This window comes from Cryptotermes secundus, unplaced genomic scaffold (genome assembly GCF_002891405.2).
Source record: "Cryptotermes secundus unplaced genomic scaffold, Csec_1.0 scaffold354, whole genome shotgun sequence".
Lineage (NCBI taxonomy): Eukaryota > Metazoa > Arthropoda > Insecta > Blattodea > Kalotermitidae > Cryptotermes > Cryptotermes secundus.
In genome coordinates, this window is record NW_019737392.1 from 343,035 (window position 1) to 364,602 (window position 21,568).

At 37.2% G+C, this 21,568-nt stretch overlaps 1 protein-coding gene and 1 long non-coding RNA gene across 5 annotated transcripts in view; one reads left to right on the forward strand and one right to left on the reverse strand.

Annotated features, from left to right (window-relative positions):
- Positions 1 to 11,807: 11,807 nt before the first annotated feature.
- Positions 11,808 to 21,568, reverse strand: part of LOC111870299 (palmitoyltransferase ZDHHC6) — a 17,953-nt gene continuing 8,192 nt past the window's right edge. For all 4 annotated transcript variants that reach the window (XM_023862466.2, XM_023862465.2, XM_023862467.2 and 1 more), the window contains exons 5-9: positions 20,546 to 20,680; positions 19,734 to 19,865; positions 17,407 to 17,487; positions 14,604 to 14,791; positions 11,808 to 13,355 (exon numbers count right to left, since the gene is read on the reverse strand). In XM_023862466.2, coding sequence (XP_023718234.1) covers positions 13,226 to 13,355; positions 14,604 to 14,791; positions 17,407 to 17,487; positions 19,734 to 19,865; positions 20,546 to 20,680 — 666 coding nt within the window. In that variant the 3' untranslated portion in view covers positions 11,808 to 13,225. The remainder of the gene's footprint in view (positions 13,356 to 14,603; positions 14,792 to 17,406; positions 17,488 to 19,733; positions 19,866 to 20,545; positions 20,681 to 21,568) is intronic.
- The window catches only part of LOC117282774, an 8,524-nt gene continuing 3,344 nt past the window's right edge, over positions 16,389 to 21,568 (forward strand). Inside the window, exon 1 of the long non-coding RNA XR_004513635.1 lies at positions 16,389 to 16,483. This is a non-coding gene — a long non-coding RNA (uncharacterized LOC117282774). The remainder of the gene's footprint in view (positions 16,484 to 21,568) is intronic.

Here is a 21,568-nt window from a genome sequence, read left to right on the forward strand (position 1 = left end):
CAGTTATATTCGGTATGTAAATAGCTGCATTCATGAAATGTCACTTCAATTTGTTTCTTGTTATGACAAAAGATCCTGAAGTTAAACTTTGTCAGTGAAGACTGCAGCAGCATGGACAGCAGCATGTGATTTACCATTTCTCTGTCTCTCATGTAACAACAGAAGAGGACTATAAAACACTTGTTTGTTCAAACTTTTATCCTGACATTTAAACAGCACAATTACATTCCTTGCCTTGTATATTTAGACCTTTTCAAAATGAATTCAAAAGTATTCATTGATTTTCTTATGGCTGGATGTAATATTCATGTGCCATTAGCATCTGAACATTTTTCTGTCTTTTCAGTGATGTGAAAGTAGAGATATGATTACAGATACAACCTCTTTATTTACCATCACAACACAACAAATATCAAGATTAATGCCTAGTCTCCCTACAGAACGGACAATACTTTGTAAGATGAGGCACTGACTAAACAGTAAGTAATATATACAATATCTTCAATATCAAAATCAATTGTTGATTCTGACAAAATTTAATACTATTACTTTCATATCATTTTCAGATTAACATTAATTTACTACATCATGAGCCTCCTATACAATCTTATATACAAAAAAGAAAATAGAATATTCCAATTTGTCCATGGGAATGCAACGAAATTACAAAACCAACGACTGATTCGATGATATAAAACATCAATCTAAAAATGTTATTCTTGTTTTATACTATAACTTATGTTTTATATAATCTGATATATTGTATTTTTTACGTCAAGTGTTTTATATGATTAATAGTATTGTATCCAATTTTACTGGTACTGCAGTTCAGTGGTGTATATATGTTAATCATGTATTTGCCTGATGATGGCTACTGATAGCCGAAACATGTAGCAGAGCCGAAACTAGGCACTGATCTTGATATTTGTTGTGCTGTGACGGTTAATTAAGAGGTTGTATATTGTAACACAACAGGATGCATGAAATGAAAAATATGATTACAGAGGCTATGTAAAATCTGCTGTGAGCTGAAACATAGCTACAGTTAAGTTCCCTTTCCTGTTTTAGACTCTTCTTATAGTTTATAGTATAATATCTGACCATAGGTTGCTGTGACATGTAGGTCACACTCTTATTTTGTGATAAACATTTAATGTTTTTAATTTTTCACAAGAATTTGCAACACATCTAATATATAGTAGAAACTTCACCCCTGTTACTTGTAATCTGCCTATATTTCTGTTCCTTTCACTAAAGTAGGCAAATAGTCACATTTTCATTAACACTGAACTTTAGTCCAGTTCACTTCTTTTCATTTTATATGGCGCATTCATTTACTGCCACCTCCTTTCACATCAGCTCTCTTTCATTTACCCATATTAACTACACACAGCAGATATTAAAAATGCAGTTTTAAAAGGGAATGATATGAAAAACCAAAAAGATGCCTTTCACAAACAGGGTCATAAGTATGTAAATCATATAATACAGTGACTGAAATTCGTGCAGAATTTAAAGTGAAATGGTGATATGGAACTTATGGTATAAACAAGGAGGGATTATTATGGTTATGGTCTCCTGAGATGTGATGCCATATAGTTTGGTAGATAGTTACCAACGTTTAGGAGTGGTCTGATGCCTCCATCTTCACTTTTATACCATGAAGATGGAGGCATCAGACCACTCCTAAACGTTGGTACTTATCTACCTAGCCAGTAGCATTACATCCCAGGAGACAGCAGTCTTAATACTTATTCACTCTCACAAGAACCTCAGATATTGCAAAAGAAAGAAAATCCCCCCCACCTCCAAAAGGGGGCATATAAAATAAGACCTGAAAGTAGAAACACTACAGGAAAGCCTGGTGAATTTAAAGGTGCATGGGCTTGTGGATGACTATAAAATTCCTTTGATAGCATTAAGATGGGAATGAATGATCATTAGCAAGACCTAGAAGTAGGTGGATAGAAGAAGTTAGAAGGTACAAAAAGAGAGCAAGGGCAGAGTGGACAAAGAGTAGTGCTTAAATACAGGAATATTTCAGGAATCTTTATCATATGACAAATCTCCCACATGGAAATATCAATGGATGATGAAAGTATTTGAACAGCAGTGGTCATGATGAATTCCATCTTTTGGTATTTAACAGCATGTAGTCTTGTGGAAGTCAACTGATATTTTGGAGGAACAACTTCAGTTAAAAGCAGTCTTCTGGGATTTGGCACCGTGTATATGTGGTGTTAACCGACGTTTCGGAGGAACGTATCGCCTCCATCTTCAGGGTAGAAATTCTACCCTGAAGATGCTTTCTTCATAGTCACCGCCGTGAAAGCCTCAAATCTTACAACTTCAGTTAACTTTTGTAACCATACTGCCAACCTCAGCTTGATTTAATTTAGTATCATGTATTGATCCATGTTATTTACCATGTTTGATTAGGTTTACTTGTACATACAGTAAATGGACGAGGGTTACATAGGCTATTTCTTGCTCTCAAGAAGGAGGCTTAGCCCGACTCGAATGAAAAAAGAAAGAAAAAGGACTGGTTAACGCAGAAGCAAAGTGAAACAGGAAGGACCCCCAAAGCTTTTCTTAGAATTTTACTCGAAATATCGCTTATCGGAATCCTTTGAGAATACGATATGTGACAGTTTTTGAACATCGTAAATTTGAGAGTGGCGTTTCCTTAGACCCAAACCAAGGGTAGCATTTATCAAGCTACTGTCAAAAATTAAGTTAAGTCCTTAGAGCCCAAATTCCCTGGGATCCTTAAATAGATTGGATGAATAGTTAATGAAGTGTACTCCTATTTTTCAAAAGTGACCAATCCTCAAAATTTAGGGAGTTGGCTTGTGGGCTGACCCGAGGAAGTCAGTACTGCGAGTTTTGAGAAAAGTCATTCTGAGTTAATTGTTTTCCGACTCAAGAACCATCCGGACGCAAAATCTGCATCCGTCCGAAATTTGTTATAAATTATGTGAAATTTGTGGACTTACTACGCTTAAATTATTCTAAAGTATAACCTCTGTGTCATAAAGGGTGATTGAAATGGTAAATTAAGGTACAAGTTATGTGGAAGTTATAATATCAGAATTATATTTGAAACCCAGTAAACAGTTCAGTATTCAAACGACAATCAGTGTGATACTCAACTTAATAAGCAAGTGTAACCAAGTATTTCCAAGGCAGTCATCATCAACCTTGTAGGAATAAAGTATGTGTGTGTGTGTGTGTGTGTGTTATAACAGGAGTTTCCACTCCCCTTTCTGAGCAAGACCCTGCCAAACGACCTTGAGAACAGAATCTTAGCTCTACTGGAGAACTAGCTACCCCACAACAGCATTCCCTTATCAATCCTTCACCCCTTTCAAAATCTGTAGACTGATAGTTTACTATCACCCAAACTAAACCCCATTATCCTAAAGATCAGAGGTGTGTAAGTATGATAAGTGGAGCAGGGTAAAGCCAGCTGTAGCCGCCGCCACCAGCAGCCAGCGACGACAGTTAATGTAAGTGGACAGACAGAGTGGACGGGATAAAGAAATTGGCAGCAACGTAAGGGCAGGGCGGTTCCAAACGGAAATTTGAGCAGCGACGTGGAGAGAAACGGTTATACTTTCAACAGACTACACAGCATTATATTCCAGAAAATAGACCTCTTCAACTCTTGAAATGTTACAGGAAGAAGTGAACCTCTACATGAGCATACGATTAATAACAATTGGATTACTAGAGGGATAATGATTTCATGTAGAAGAAAAAGAGAACTATTTTTGCAAAGAAGGTACTGTGATAATTTAGATCTTAAAATATACTATAATCAATATTGCAAAGAATTATCAAGAGTGATCATAGCGGCAAAGAAATCATATTATAATAAAATTATGTTCAATTCCAATAATAAAATGAAAAGTATTTGGGAAATAATAAATGAGGACAAAGGGATATCAAAAAAGGATAAAGGTATTCATTCTATATTTGTAGATAAGAAATTAATAAGGAATTGGAATAAAATTGCAAATGAAGAAAGCAGTTTTCTGGGATTTGGCACCGTGTATATGTGGTGTTAACCGACGTTTCGGAGGAACGTATCGCCTCCATCTCCAGGGTAGAAGAAAAAAAATATAAGAAATCTGCAAGCGAAGAGACCGTGAGAACCGGTAAAAGCAGACCGGTTCTCACAGTCTCTTCGATTGCAGATTTCTTATATTTTTTTTCTTCTACCCTGGAGATGGAGGCGATACGTTCCTCCGAAACGTCGGTTAACACCACATATACACGGTGCCAAATCCCAGAAAACTGCTTTCTTCATAGTCACCGCCGTGAAAGCCTCAAATCTTACAAAATTGCAAATGTTTTCAACAAGTACTTTTTTATCTATAGCTGATTCTGTTATTCCAAATAATAACATATATCCAAATGTGAAACTACTCCAACCGATTACTTAGTAGATTCATTTAACGGACCTTTTACCAAGATGAAATGGCAGTATGCCTCCACTCAGGAAATCGCAAAAATTATTAAGACACTGAAGACTAAAAATTCCAGTGGATATGATGAAATCTCCAATAAAATATTAAAACTAGGCCTTCCATTTATAATTTCCTCATTTACTCATATTTGTAATGCAATACTTAACACTGGTGTCTTCCTTGATAGACTGTAATTTGCCATAGTCAGACCACTATTTAAAATAGGGAAAATGTCATGATGTATCTAACTATAGGCCTATATCCCTGCTAACTTTTTTTTTCTAATTGAAAAACTTATGTATGCTAGACTTATTACACATATTGAAACAAATTTGTTGATTCAAGAACAGTATGGTTTTAGATCACATTCTTTGACTGAGAAAGCAGCCTTTTTATTGATTGATAGCATCTTATCTGCGATGAATAACAAACTATTGGTGGGAGGCATTTTCTGTGATTTACAGAAAGCATTTGATTGTATTAATCACAAAACATTATTGGAAAAATTAATATTCTATGGAATAGATGGGAAATTTAAATCACTCACTGAATCTTACTTGTCAGGTAGATATCAAAGAGTTTGTAATAGGGAACAGAATTGATTGTAGCAACTCTTCTAATTGGGAATTAATCAGATGCGGTGTTCCTCAAGGCTCAATCCTTGGCCCACTTTTTTTTTCTGTTTTATATAAATAACTTACCAAAAATAATTAATGAAAATAATAACATGGTATTATTTGCAGATGACACCAATATTATAGTAACTGGCACGAACAAATTAAACGTTGATATGAACCTTAATCAAACTTTTAAAGATATCAATTTATGGTTTAATGCTAATTTGCTCACTTTTAATTTTAATAACTCTCAATATGTTGAATTTCGTTCCATGAATTATTATAATATTACCACACAAATTGCTTATGATCAGACTAATGTAACCACTGTGACGGATACATTTTTTTTAGGCTTAATAATTGATGATGCTCTCACACGGAAACAGCATATTGATTATGTTATCAATAAAATTTCCAGTGCATGTTATGCATTGAGAAGGGATAGGCCCAACTTTTCAACAGAAAGGATTCCTATTAAAGGCCAAACAGTGAAGCTACTTCAAGATTAAGATCTGGTCAAGAACGTCTGAATGGGCTATAAATTAAGAGAAACTGACTGGCCAACCGTCAGTCGTAAATTTACTTTGAAACGAAGCAAGAAGTATAGAGGAATTTTGTAAAGGTAGAAACGAAGCGGTAGGATACGTGGAAGACGAAGGCGAATAGTTGTCATAACCATGGCGGTCCTTTGGTAAGGCACTGGCATATGGTTTAGAAGATACGTGGTTCGAAGACATGACTATTTTCGCGAGAAAAACTATTTAAGAAATTTGTGCATGTAGGAAGCAGGTCGTACTATATGAGGAAGGTGAAGGTAACAGATTTGTCTAGATCTGGGGGTACGTGGGTATAACATTGGCGTAGTATTGGGAAGGTACCAGGTTCGAGACTGCGGTGTCTTTTGTCAATAGAAATTGAAAAGTGAATGAATAAATGCGATTTTTCTGCAGCTATGAACCAAGTCGTAGAATATAAGGAGGATCGCAGAAGCTTGCAGAATATATGTTCTCGTGGTCTAGAGGTAAGGCACCGGCGTTGTAATTAGAAGGTTCTCATTTCTATTCCATGCCGTGGGGTCATGGACCTGGTTATTAGTTTGGTTTCATGACATAAATTTCTATCTATCCTTGTTCCATGCTTGTACGTGCTTGGAACAATTTGCAATGTATATTTTTCTTATTAGCTCTCATGGACTCAGCCTGGTCTCAGATTTTTATAACCTTTGTGTTTTGTGACATCAGCTGTACAGTGATTGAGGCTAACTCTTTTTAAGGGACCCAACAGCATAGATGTTTTGCCTCACCTGAGGATGGAAACACACCCAGTTTCCAAAACGTTGTGTTTTTCTTAGTTATCTGGATAAAGTCCAAAAATCCAATATCTCTGTTTGTTATACACCATCTTCAGAATCCTATAGATGAGATAAAGAGATAAACAGTTTATAGTAGGAAATTAGAAAAGTGTATCAAATTTTTTAAACATGTTACATTACTAAACCATGATCTAAAAAGAGCTCTGTATACAAGGCATGGGCTCCATTTCAATAAAACTGGGAAAAATGTATTGGCTAGGAATATTGCTCTGAAACCAATTCATTTGCCTTGGAAGGAAAATAATACTAATTCTGATAATGAGACCCAAAATCTTTCTGGCATAAATAATCATTTTTGTGAAAATCACAATAAATAAATCACAAACTTCTGAGCCACTACACAGATCAAGTAGATTAAAAAAAATCTCTACTTAACACAAGATGGTGATTTTTTATGGTGATGTCTGAAACTAGGAAAGAGGCAAACCATTTTAATGCCTTAAAACTAAACAAAAACAATTGTAATATTAATAAGGAAAATTTTAATAATAATGGTTTTAAAATTTACCATCAAAATATTCGTGGCCTGTTAAATAAGACCAGTGAAAATTACACTCTCCTATATCCAGAATTTCTGCAAATACTCTGCTTTACAGAACATCATTTAAATTATTCACAAATTGAAAATCTGACTATAACTAATTATAATTTAGGAACTTGTTATTATAGGGAGTCTTTCATTATGGGAGGCATTTGTATATATGTACATAACTCACTGGATTTTGAAGCTATTAATATCAGATAATTATGTATAGACAAAGCCATGGAGGCATGTGCTGTAAAATGCAAATTTTTATCTAGTAAATTTTGTATTTTATCTATTATAGGTCTCTGTCCAGTAATTTTCCTTTATTCATTACCCAATTAGAAACTTATCAAAACAATTTATAAACCAAACTTACAGATGCTAGTTTGCAGTGACTTTAGGATAAATTATCTTGTAGACAATAATAAGAAGCAACAATTGAACTACATGCTGCAGTCTTTCAATTTATATAGTGTGGTTCATTTCCCAACTAGGATTAGCACTACAACTCAAACATTACTGGACAATATCTTTATAGATATAACTAAATTTGAAAATTATATTATTCTTCCAGTATTTAATGGTTTATCTGATCATGATGGGCAATTATTGTCTTTACATCAACAAGAGTTCTATTGTGGAAGTGGTAACCCAAACCAGAAAACTATACGGATATTTAATAAATTCTCACTAGATGAATTTAAACTTAGATTAAGCTATGAGATATGGGAAAATGTGTTTAATACAGAGGATAACAATATAGACAACATGTTTAACACCTTCGCAAATACATATTTGCAAATACTTTATGCTTGTTTTCCAAAAAATAAATCTATGAGCAATCTCCCCCTAAACAATGGTTAACCATCGGAATTAAAACTTCTTGCAAAAGGAAAAAAAGAACTGTACCTTTTAACAAAGATACTTGATAACACCAATTTAAAGCAATACTATAAATAATTCTCATGGGTAGTAAAGCGCGGCTGGCAAGTAAGGCTGACAACCTTACCGCCATCTTTGAGCCGACTGTCTAGGTAATGTGGGACCCTCAACGTCTCACAACCCTATAGGCCTTCAAGGCCTGGCCTGTTACAGGGATAGCTTTACTTTTACTTCATTATAAATCATATAGAGATCCTGACTAAGGTGATTAATAGTCCCGGGTCTGGTCAAGTGGCATTTGTGGTGGACGAAGTGACGCTGGGGCAGGTTTTCTCCGAGTACTTCAGTTTCCCCTGTCAATCTTCATTTCACCAATTGCTCCACCATCACCCTCACCTATCATCTGGGCCTGGTACAATAGGCCAGAAATGATCACAGTACAAGGGACTTAGTCCCACCCCACTAGCAATAAAAAAAAAAAAGGTGATCGATGAGGCAAGAAGACTCAATTATAATGATAAAATTACCAACTCCAATAACACTATTAAAACTACTTGGAATATTATTATTATTAGTTAGGTAAAAACCGCCTGAAGGACAAAAACTGTAAAATTGAGAAAATAAATCCAAGTATTTTTAAAAATCATTTTTTAAATATTGCTGATAACATTACTAAAAAAATATACTCAAATTACTTTAAATACTGATAATAACAATAATTATAAACATTATCTGAACTTGACAGCTAAGGGCCCCTTTCCCAATATAATTGTACTGTCTTGTATTTTTTACTTTACTATATCCAATGGTTGTACCAGTATGGATCAACAGAATAAATTAAAATTAAAAAAAAAATTGAATTGAGCTGCTACAAGAAATATGTACGAGTACAGGTTATAAAATCATTGTCTATATCATCACAATAAATCTGGACGACTAAGACTACCACCCTTCTATGATACTAAATAAAAATGCCAAATTGCAAAATGAATCTTTTATGACATGTCTGCTGAAAGCAGGAATAGCAGAACCAGAGAATGGCTCTGTAAACACATTTCCATAGCAACCAACTCACATGACTGCAGTAATATACTACTCTGTCCAAAAAGTATCTGACCTTGGGCTGGGAAAACACAGTTCTGTATCTGGGTGGTTACAATACCTAATCCCCTTCAAAGTAGGCCCCTTGTGACTCCACACACTTAGCCCAGCGGTCCTTCCATCGCTGGAAGCAATTCTGGAAGGGTTCTTTTTGAATGGCGTGCAGCTGTGCCGTGGCATTCTGTATGATGTCCTCGCAGCTGTCAAAACGGCAGCTTTTTAGCTGTGTCTTCAATATCGGGAACAGCCAGAAAACACAAGGAGACATGTCACGAGAACAGGGAGCCTGGCGAAGCTGCGGAATGCCATGCTTGGCCAGGAAACTCTGGATCAGGTGTGATGAATGAGTGGGGGCATTGTCATGATGCAGCTGCCAGCTGTGTGCATCCCACAGCTCCAGTCTCTTGCGCCAAACTGCATCACGAAGATGGCAGAGGACTTCTTGGTAGTACTCCTTATTGACAGTCTGGCCTAGTGGTGTGTACTCATGATGCAGAACACGCCGGTAATCGAAAAAAAAACAGTCAGTATCACCTTCACATTTCTCCGAACCTGTCGTGCTCTTTTGGGCCTCATGCTTCCATTGTGATGCCTGGACCTTGGTTTCCAGGTCATATCCATACACCCACAACTCGTCACCCCTGTAGGCGCACTCTAGCATGACCTGCGTGACCTCAAAACAGAGTTGTTGCTGCTCTGGCGAAAGCAGCTTGGGCACAAATTTTGCCGCCACTCTTCGCATGCCCAAATCCTCAGTTAAAATTGTGTTTGTGGAACATCTGCTGATCCCCACCTCATCAGCAACTTCATGGATGGCCAAACGACGGTCCTCCATGATCAGTGTCCGCACTTTTTTAATGACATCAGCATTGATGGTCTCCCGGAACACTGCTCACTGTCTGCTGACATACGGCCGTATTTACAGTGGCTGAACCACTCTTTAATTTGAGTGACCCCCATTGCATCATCGCCGAAAGCTTACTGAACTTTGTGAATTGTTTCCGCTTGGCTATCCCCAAGTTTCTGACAAAACTTAATGCAGTATCGCTGCTCCAAGCGTTCTGCCATCTTGAGCGAAACAAGAATGCGACAAACACGTGTTACACCACTTCGCTATCTGGCAGCCACACGAAAGTCCCTTCTACCACTACGCTCAGTTTCCCCACCCCTTTGGCCATTATGTACAGCAGAAAAAATAAATTTGGATACTTTTTGGCCATATGGTATATAGTACATGCAATGAGAGAGCTAATGGAAGTAGTGTTTCCTGTATAGTCTGTATGGAGGCTATAAGGAGAGCCAATTGGGGCTTTAAGTTAGACAAGTCAGAAATAAGTGCTAGCCAGTGGTAGCTGGTTGTGGCATGGAGTTGATGGCGAGGCGTTGGAGCTATGAGACAGATGGTAGCCGGTAAGGATGTGAACACGAAAGCTAAGGAATCTATGCCATTGGAAGCTGTTACCAAGCAATGCCTAGTGAAGACACAGTAGACTGAGAAGACTTGGTGCGTGTGATAGCAAACTGTGGACTGCGTAAATTAGTGAAATGGTTATAATTAATTGTAGTTACAGTTTGTAACTGTAAATCAAATAAATCAAATTTACAACCTACAGTACCATCTCTAGTCAATTAACATGTGATACTGTCATTTTAAATTTTTGAAGCCTGACATCCATTTTAAGCAACATAAACAAACTGACATTCTCCAAAATTTGCACTTCATTTTTCTAGTCCTAACTCTGAAAATTTACCTGACTTTTTGTTTTGTAATTCAGTTCTCAGAATTTATTTGGCAAACACACTTCCTTCCTTGTTAACAACACACCATGTCCTCACACGAGCTGCAAAGTGCACTGATGTTGACTGTGGAATTTTAAAAAATGTATTGCACTAGGTAAACTGTGCCAACTTCACCATTAGAACAATAAATACCAGTATTAGAAACAGTATATAATATCTCTTGTCAACAGTTTTGGAACTGTACTGTGAAAGAGCTCTATCTAGGAAACTGTTCGGAATAGGACACATGCACGTATATACTTTTTGCTCAGAATGACAGATACTATGACCTCCCAGAATATTGACGTTTCCTCCTGGGACACCATGTATAGGGAGAATGTAACTTACAAATTAATACTCATACAAACTACTGACCAATCATTCAAAATTTTGACTAAATAGATATCCAGCGCCTAAAAGATGTCAAAGATTTAAACCACTGAAATATTTGTAATTTTCAAAATCACAAGACAGCTTTATACAGAATTTGTACATATCACTATAGCATTCGTCTCATAGCTGCTTTCACCTTGGAAATGGATTCTGTCACTTCAGTGAATGAGCAGAGAAAGGCCATTATTGGAAACATTTGCCATACATAAATTTCACCAACACAGCTACATTGCCAGGTATCATAGTCAGCTGGAGAAGTAAAGAGTCTCTACATAGCTGCAGCTATGTCAATTCCACATAAGAATTATCTTACTGCAATACAATAGGAATGTTTTTCAAAGCCCTGTTGTCAGGACCATACATTGAATAGCACTAGAAGTATGACTAAACACAATGTTGACATTGCTGTTGGTACAAAATTAGATGTATGAATATAAGTTGGATACCAAAGGCAAGGTAAAAATCTGACAATTACCAGTAATCAAAAATTACTAGTGATGAATTCAAGATGTAATTCCCAGGTTACAAAATGTTTTCTTCTTGCACACTGAAACAGGTGACTTTTGCAGCCTATAATAAAAAGTACGAGGGATGCAACTTAGGTTCGCATCACGAAAAATAAATACGCAATGGAAACACATGTTATAAGAAAAAAAAACAGTGAAGAAGTTTTACTGTATGTATATATTTGCAGAGAGAACAATGGTCATATTTTATTTTTACTTTCAAAATTCATACAGTCATGGTCTAAGCCCTAAATTCAAACCCAAGACATATCAATATCATACCAGCACTGCTTGAACTGCACACAAGGGCACCAGATCTAAGCTGCTAGTGTGATAAACTGGATGCTGTTGCAATGTTCTTGGATGAGCAACCTGTGAATGCAACTTAGGAATGGCAGAAAGTGTTGAGCCTCATAGAAAATTAAACAAATCATTCCAGACATGGAAGCTTACATCAAACCCCTGCACAACCAGTTCCACTGCTTGGAACAGGGCAGCATCAGCTTTCAATCTCAGAGCAAAGATACCGCATTTCTATCATGGGAATGTCAGGACTCTGGAAAGAAGAGTGATCTTGGGGCTAATGATGTAGCGCTTCTTCACTGAGCAAGCTGCTGACTTTCCAGGTTCCAGAGTTCTCTATTTGTCCTTACAAAATACTGTTCAAAGTCTGTTACTTCTCCATCAGTTTTCCTATTTTCCCTGCACAATATGGCTGATACAATTAATAATACCCTCAATCAATACTGCACATGATATAAACAAAGATATTTATATACGGCATCTAATATGTATAGAAATCACGTACGTATGATGCCCAATTAATGCCCCTGCATTTGACCACAAACCATAATACCATACATTCACAGCTGTAGCGTTACCAAACTATATAAATCTCAAGCCCATGTTGCCAGCTATATATTCTGACACTGGTCATTTTACACAAGCAAAATGACCCAAGTATATATTATACAGTTGGATGGTTTCCCATGTAACTGAATATATTCTGTGTGAGAGGTATCATTAAAAATATGAAAACATATTTTGGAAGTGCTTGAATATCAAGAGTTAATCTATAAATGACTTGATATATTTAAGGAAAAGATTTTAACACATCAAAAATATTATTAACTGTACTGCAGTTTCCCAATTTCTGTTCACATTGCTCGGGTGTGTAATTCACTTACACGAGGAAGCATCAATCAAAACATGGAAATCTTTTTTTGAAAGTATGTGCATGTCAGTTCTTGAATAACTGCACAATTGGTGGCTTCTCAAAAAGAGCTCAGTTCCATGAGTAGGTGAGTTATGTGTATGTCAGTAATGGTCCCAAAAAATATCACATATCCATAGAAAATGCTTTGCTGCCCATATCATAAACATTCTCACCGGAACTAATCAATAATTTTCCAATATACATATTCACACAAAACAATGAAACAAGGAAGAAAGTGCAGCTCACTACTAAATACATAAAGGAAAGCAACACCATCACAAGGCATCACAGCTACAGCCTCAATCAACTCCTTTGTGTTCGCATGTGTTTTTTTTCTTTGCCTTCATTTCCAACATTTCTGTCACTTCTTCTTGTCTTCTTCATTATACGATGCTCCCTCTACCAGTTCTACAGCACAGGGACGAGGGAACCAGCCTCGTTCCCGTTTCTTGATTCCATCATTTTGGATTTTCTCTCCAAACAACCAGTGTCTGCAACATAAGAATGATGTCCAATCATGAAAACTGAAAACACTTAAAACTAATCAACAAAAATATAATATAATGGAGCACGATTAATAAGCTACATATTTAGATTCCATAGCAGGCATCTTGATTCTAAAATCACATCTGCTCTCAAAAACAGATCAAACTCCAAATTGTAAAAACTTTCATTTATTAAGATCCAAAGCAATCGTCTGAAACGTATCTTGATGTAGCTGATGTGTTACTATATGTAACTTGTACTCGTCTCCAAGTATAATTAGAATGATCAAGTCAAGGAGGATGAGGGGGGTAGGGCATGTACCACGAATGGGGGAGACGAGGAATGCATACAGGATATTGGTGGGAAAGCCAGAAGGAAAGAGACCACAGGGAAGACCAAGGCATAGGTGGGTGGACAATTTTAGAATGGATCTTGGAGAGATAGGATGGGATGGTATGGATTGAATACATCTGGCTCAGGATAGGGACCAGTGGAGAGCTCTTGTGAACATGGTAATGAACATTCGGGTTTCATAAAATGCTGGGAAATTCTTGGGTAGCTGCAGAATTTGCAGCTTCTCCAGATATTCAACCAGTCTCTATACCCTACCGATAATGGTGCGTACCATCAGTCCCGACCGAGCCAGCGAGTTCTCAACTGGCTTGGCAGTATCTATAGTGCTTCCCCCATCTATCAGAGGCCTTAGAGACTGCTGTTGGGTGGGAAACGTCCTTGAATTTGGTTCAGTGATCTCCTTTGGAGATATGAGGTTCTTTTACGTGCCGTAAAGCTACGACACGGGACCCACGGCTTAAAGTCCCTCCCGGAGGACTTGTTCCCTGAATTTTTCCGCCCTTAAAAATTCGACGATCTCCGCCGGGTATTTGAACCCGCGTACCACGAATCATGAGGTGGGAACGTTACCTCTAGACTACGGAGGCTGCTGAGATAGGGACCAACTCCACTATTGGACCCATCAGAATAGGTTCCTTATCTTGAGAAAAAGACATATTCCAGTCTCAAACATCATTGTGTATACAAAAGCCCAGAAAATTTATCATTGTATTACTATGCCATTGTCACAAAATTACTTGTTAATTAATATAATACCATTCATTCTGCTTCTGTGTGAACATCAAATTCCTTCCCTGTTTTGTTTTTATGTGTAAATGTCAAAAGAAGACACACAATAATTTCTAAAACTTTCAATGTATTTACATAATGATACTTGTATGGGAAATTACAATACTAACCTTCTCCAGCGTGTGACTAAGATAGTGTTTCCCTTCTGCAATGGTATGCGGGGCTCATCTGTGAATGGAGGGTGACAAAGTACCCTCCAACCTTTTGTAATAGGTACCCAAGACCCTGAATAATTTTCCACAACAGTGTACATACGAGTTCGCTGACGTTTCTCACACTTCTGCTGCTGTTGTTCTCGCTTTATTTGTATAAATAATAAGAAAAAAACAACATATTAACGCACTACAGTACAATAAAGACATGAATATTGAGTCAAACAGGAAATTTTTAACAAGAGCAGGAATCTCTAAGAACAGACCAAGCAAAGTTTGGTTTGCAAGATAAATGAAAGAAGTGTTCCCTCACAACCTCCAAGAACATAATGAGAATCTTATCCAGCAGATATTGGAATCCTCCTGTCAAAATATATAAGAACTCACCGACATGGAAGCAACTGTACATGTCAATTCTCTGAATATGTAAATGTATATATGACTCAGAATATGTACATTAATTAATCAATAAACGTTCATGAAACTGTGTTAAAATATTTACATTTACATTTATTTTCATTTCATGGATCCAATCATCACCCTATAGGGCTAGATATAAAACATGTCACATATTACAAATTCATGATGACTATACATCATTCGTCCTTTGTCCAATATGAAAGTCCTTGGTCTCTAAACAACAGATGTCAATTAAAATTACCAACAAATATCGAGATAGAAACAGAAAAAAGGATGAGGTTTGAGGATTTCATGTGATGTTCCTATTTGATTTACTGGAAAGTAAGGGAAGCAATGAGGTGTTTACCCATGACTAAAATAAACTGTGACACTATGTAGTCTTGAAAATGCATACCACTTGAAGATGGGGGATACAGGTTCCTCTGAAACATTGGTTCCACCTACAGTACTACATGTCACAAACAGACCAGGGAAGTCTTACATGTAGGGTATAATCATTCCTATTCTTATAACCTTGACCTCAGTGAAACTATGTGCAAGGCCTTGCTTTATTGGATATGTCATCTTGAAGATCATGATCCTCTGGGATGCGACGCCATGTAGTTTGGTAGATAGGTACCGACATTCTGGAGGAACCTGCTGCCTACATCTTCAGGGAAGTGTATTCTTCTACCCATTCCAGATGACTGCAATGTTCTTACTGACCACCATGAGAACCTAATATCATATACATGTCATCTTGTTACTTGTGGAGATATGCTGAATTACTCAACTTGTTGATTAGACTAGAGATCAATGTAATAATATTGCAACTGTTCTGTCATTACAATTGGTTCACCTGTGTATTTTCCCTTTAATATGTTATATCCCTCTAAAAATCATAATTTTTGTTTTTCAGTGTGTATCTTTATGAAAATTCTGCACATATAGTATTCAGACTGTATACCCAGTAATGTAAATCACTTCATATTTGGTTAGAAGGATCTGGTTGCCCCTAAATAGCAGAGCAGGACTGTTACAGTTCACAGAGAACAATGATATTGTGATGGCAACTTGGAATGTACACACAACGCTAAAAGGAAGAACCAGGATGAGATGGCTAGACGATGTTGAGAACGACCTGAAGAAGAAGAAGAAGAAGACGAAGAAGAAGAAGAAGACGAAGAAGAAGAAGACGAAGAAGAAGAAGAAGAAGAAGAGGAGGAAGAAGAAGAGGAAGAAGAGGAAGAGGAAGAAGAAGACGAAGAAGAAGAAGACGAAGAAGTAGAAGAAGAAGAGGAAGAAGAAGAGGAAGAAGAAGAAGAAGAGGAAGAAGAAGAAGAAAGAGAAAGGATGTATAGAGAAGATGAGGAATAGAGAGCAATGGAGACTGGTTGTAGTGGAGGCCAAGGCTCACCTAGGGCAGGCAGGCAGGTAAGGTAGGTACTGTTACAGCTTCTGCCAATTAAGAAGTTTCCATGTCTGGTCAATCTCAATTTCTATATTATTTTGTTCATATACATGATGTATAATATGACACATTACAGACTTGTCTTTCATTTTTATTAATTTCTTTATATTCAGAAATTTCTCATTGTATTTCTACTGTTATTGTGTTTGAGGTTCATATATTGCCTTACTCTGTATATCATTTTCTATAACAATTTCAAATAACCTGTTTCCATTAATTTTATTAATGCTTTTTTTTTGTGGTTTATTATACTGAGGGATCCAAGTGTCTCAAAAGTTCAATTATCTGTTTTATTTTGGCATCAGTTTTATATCCTCCATGTGAATCCTAAACATACAGTAATTAAAAAAGTGGAGTATCCAATTCATGATCTTTAGAGACTTCTGAGCCGTAACAGCTGGAAGTCATGCAGGTCACAGGAAAATAACAGACCTTGAATAATGATGTATCTGAGGATGTCAGCATAAAATACTCTCTTCAAAATAACTTATGTTTATAGTATTTATATCCTTTGCTATCCCTAATGTAGTAAAACACTGCAGAATTAAAAAGGCTCTGCTCCTTCTAACAGTAAAACAGGATTAAATCTGATTTAAAATTTAAATATTTGTACAAATCTGAACAAATATCACACAAGCTATACTTGGGTCTGGGAAAGAATGAACAAAAGTTGTGGGAATTTTAAGTAAACCATCTCCCCCTGCTACTTACACTGGACATTTCCCCTCCACCAACACCAACAACAAACCAACAGGAGGGAGTGAGGGAAGGCACGCATATGGGCGAAAGCTGCCAGACAGACAGGAGAGGAAGAATCTCCATTCTTTATGTGACCCAAGTGTAGCATTTTAAATGGAACAGGCACACCTTGACCAAATTGGCCCTACTCACAGTTAGGGTGTACTGGTCACAACCCTGAGCAACGGGCCATGTGATTCCATCTCCAACTGGATCACAGGTCCAATTTAGAACCTGTAATAAGAGAAAGTATCATGTTAACATATACGAGGGGGTACCCAAAAGAAACAGAACTTATTTTTTTTTAAACTTACTTATTCAAATTTTAAGCACAAACCTTCAATCCCATTCAAAGTACTCTCCACTTACACTAATACACTTGTCTAGTCTTTTATTCCATTTTTCAAAACATTGTCTAAATTCATCTTTTGAGATGCTTGACAGCGCCTCCATCGTCTTTTCCTTTCATGTCTCTTTTCATTCGAGGAAACAAAAAAAAAGTCGCACGGGGCAAGGTCGGGTGAGCATAGAAGGTGAGGAACAGGGGTCATACCATTTTTGGTCAAGAATTGTCATACAGACAGGGCTGTGTGAGCAAGGGCATTGTCATGATGGAAAAACCAGTCACCCAACTGCCACAAATCTGGCCACTGAGCTCCAAGTCACTCCCGACAGCTCCACAATTTCTTCAATGGTCTGTCGTCGATCTTCCTTGATGATTTCACGAATTTTTTCAACATTTTCATGTGTTCGGGCCGTGGAAGGACGACCAGAACGAGGTTTGTCATCAATTGACATTTCACCATTTTTGAAAAGGGAAAACCACTCAAACACTTGAGTTTTCCTTATAGCATCGTCCTTGTACGCGGTTTTTAACATTTCAAGAGTTTCTATTCCACTTTTCCCGAGCAAAAAGCAGAATTTCACCATCGCACCCTGTTCACGAAAATCAGCCATTGCAAAAACGACGATCACACAAAACAGTTGTCACTATAAACTCTGCCGAAACTAGTCCTTACTTTCTGAAGCAACGGTAGTCGGCTTATCGACTCAGGAATGTTAGCTCTATGCGCTCATAGAGGCAAAACGCGGTACTACAAAAGCTCTGCCCACAAAAAAATTAATTCGGTTTCTTTTGGGTACCCCATCGTACAATAACAGCAGCAGCAAATTATCCAAAAGTACTGCCTTCACAGAAGCATTAGCAATCACATTGGGTAGGTGCTTGAGCTCAAATCTTAGTCCAGAGACCAGCTGTTCTACAAAGAGAAACAAACTTGAGGTTTTAGTTTGTAAGCGAACTATACTGACTGAGCGACCGCCACTTGTTGGCAAAGCTAGTGCCAACTTTAACGGATAGGGGGTGTTGCGTGGTAAGCGCAACGGATCTCCATGGCTGTTAATCTCGGTTTTCTAGACTGGAGCTGCTATTTCCTTGGAATATCTCCTCAATTATCCTCATGAGGCTGAGTGGACCCCGTTCCAGACTCATTACTTCTCAGAAAATCTGGTAGCGCTGGGAATCGAACCCTGACCTCTGGATCTGTAGCAAGGAACTCTGACCACTAGACCACAGAGGTGGTCACCAGCTGTCCTGACTGTGGGCTTTCTGTGGCTTTTCTGTCCCTTCAGGCCAATGCTGGGACAGTACATTCAATTAGGAAATGACTACTATTAATTATGTACTAATCGTGTGACCATTCAACACTATTTATAATCCCAGTCACTGAAAGCACCATTAAATAAAGAAGACTAAAAGATGTTACAAAAATAAAAGAAATGATGCATTGCTATTCAGGAGTGAAAAATGTAAAGTCATTCAAGAACTGAATTTTCATAGTTAACTTATCTATGGTCTCATATGTACATGCTATACTTTGACACACTATGAAGAGGATGGCAACACCTACCATGCCCTTAGTAGTAGTTTTCACTGAGTTGAATATTAACTGTTCAGTGCAAAGGTCAATAATATACTTTTATATCAAGCTCTGTAACAGTAAAACTTCCAAGTAATGAAATTCAGCAAATGTAATCTGCACTGTTATTTGAATGTTCCTTGCATATAAAAGGGTAAATGGTAGTGCAGGTGGTTGAGGCACTATGCTACAAGCCAGAAAGTCACAGGTTCAAGTCAGGACAAGGTGGATTTTCTCAATTTACCTAATCCTTCCAGCCACACTACAACCCTGGGGTCACCTCAGCCTCTAACAGAAATGAGTACCAGGAATCTTCCTGGTGGACAAAAGGGTGGCTGGCGCGTAAAGCTGACAACCTTACCACCACCTGTAACCTGAGTGTCTAGAAAATGTGGGAGCCTCAACCTCTCACAACCCTATGGGCCTTCATGGCCTGTTAAGGGGATACCTTTACTTTACTTTTATGTTGCATATAAAATATTACATATTGTATTATATCTCATTATGACATTCACACATCTTTGTTATATAATAGTGTAGATGCATATACACTTATCTCACCTGTTTCAAATTATTCATCCAGCCAAGATTATATGGATACACAAATTTAGGATCACCAGGATCACGGCGATGATGAGCTTTCTCTACAATCCAGTCCTCGATACCTGTCTGGTTCCTTATAATGGACCGCAACTGCAAACATGACATTATGCTAAGTTCTGATACACAGGGGTATTTTTAAAGTACAAAGTACGTGTACAACATGACAGAAATTTCTGTACTCTCCTAAAACAATACAATATTCATTTTCATTGACCATAGCAATCATACTTTTTATTATAAGTAAAACGTTTTGGTCCAACAATTGTAATTCTCCTAATCCCCAACCTTGCATTACATCTTGATCTTATGAACAATGGTCTTGCTGATTACTGCACATGTACAGTTCTGTTCCATAAGTGCATGTACTTTGTACTTCTCACAATATACTTATATTGCAGGAACAAATCAAATGCTCGCAAGCCTCCTGATGTAGTTTTTAAATGTCCTCCAAGTGTCCCAAATTTAAGTCCAGAAGCTCTTTATCATATAATCTAAAAAAATATTTACATTCATTTCAACTACAAAACAAATCAACAAATATTTCAGATATAAGTTATAGATCTTATTCAGGTATATAGCTTTCTCAATTTGCACACAATAATACACTTTGTACAAATCTGATAAAGTATAAAGTATGTCTAGAGATGAAGCATGCAAGCATATCCACATTTCTGACAGCACCCAAATCAATTCTGACAGAAATGTCTACAGATCTCCTCTCACAACAGAAGGCAAGTATGTCACTACATGTGTATAGCGAAGTATCTTACCTGGAAATAGAGAAGCATGCCTACAGCAAGAACAACTCCAACTGACAAGCCCAGACAGAACACACAAAATATCAGGGCGTACACAGACAGAACCACCAGTGGCTCCGTGCCATTTCCATAATAAATGTACCACACCTGCAGCATTAAACATGATATAAATTTTGATGTACTGTTTGAAGTAATTATTTTAAGACATGTCCAAGTCTTGTATTTTCATGATCAAACCATAAAAAAAAAACTGAGCTTGATTAAAACACTGAATTTCAGCCATGAACTATGAGAAATTTTAGACAACTGCTTTTGCTTTGCCCAGTAATATGCAAACTACCAAATCCATCGCAGTCCTAATGGTTTGCAACGCCACCATCAATCAAGTTGTCAACTATATCTGCTCTGTCTCCCCTCATTTTTCCCATGGTGAAAAAGAAAACAGGGCCATAGAATTTACTCTTTTTAACCTTTATCGGACGGGCCATTTAATTTCCGGTAGGGGCAGCTGGACGGAGTTTATTTAAATGCCCGCCCTTCTAGAGCAATGAAATTGTAAGCATGTTTCTAAAAATGGTGTGATTTCTACACTTTTTATGATAAACGAACGAAATGAACGCTCCTTTAATCTAGAAAGAATATAGAATCAGATATTCTAATTTACAGATTTTAATATCTGTAAAAAATTTTTACACTGATTCCCAAAATAAAATTTCCCGAAATTCATACATTTTCTGCACCATGCGTTCTAGCAGTATAATACATTTTCTGCACCATGCGTTTTAGCAGTGTAAGTCCTTCGTGGCGACCTCACATATAATGAATGCTATCTCTTGTTGAAGCTTATTTATCGTATGGGACATGTCGGTATGCAGGACTGTGGGCGTCTGAAATCGCTCGCTCTGTAATATCTGTTAGAAAGACACAGGAGTACATTCTCGGAATATGGTGTTGCCAGATCGGTCATTCGTTCATTCATTGCAGTCAAACCATTGTGTTTGTAACAATTTTGAATCATCGCAATATAAGGTTAGC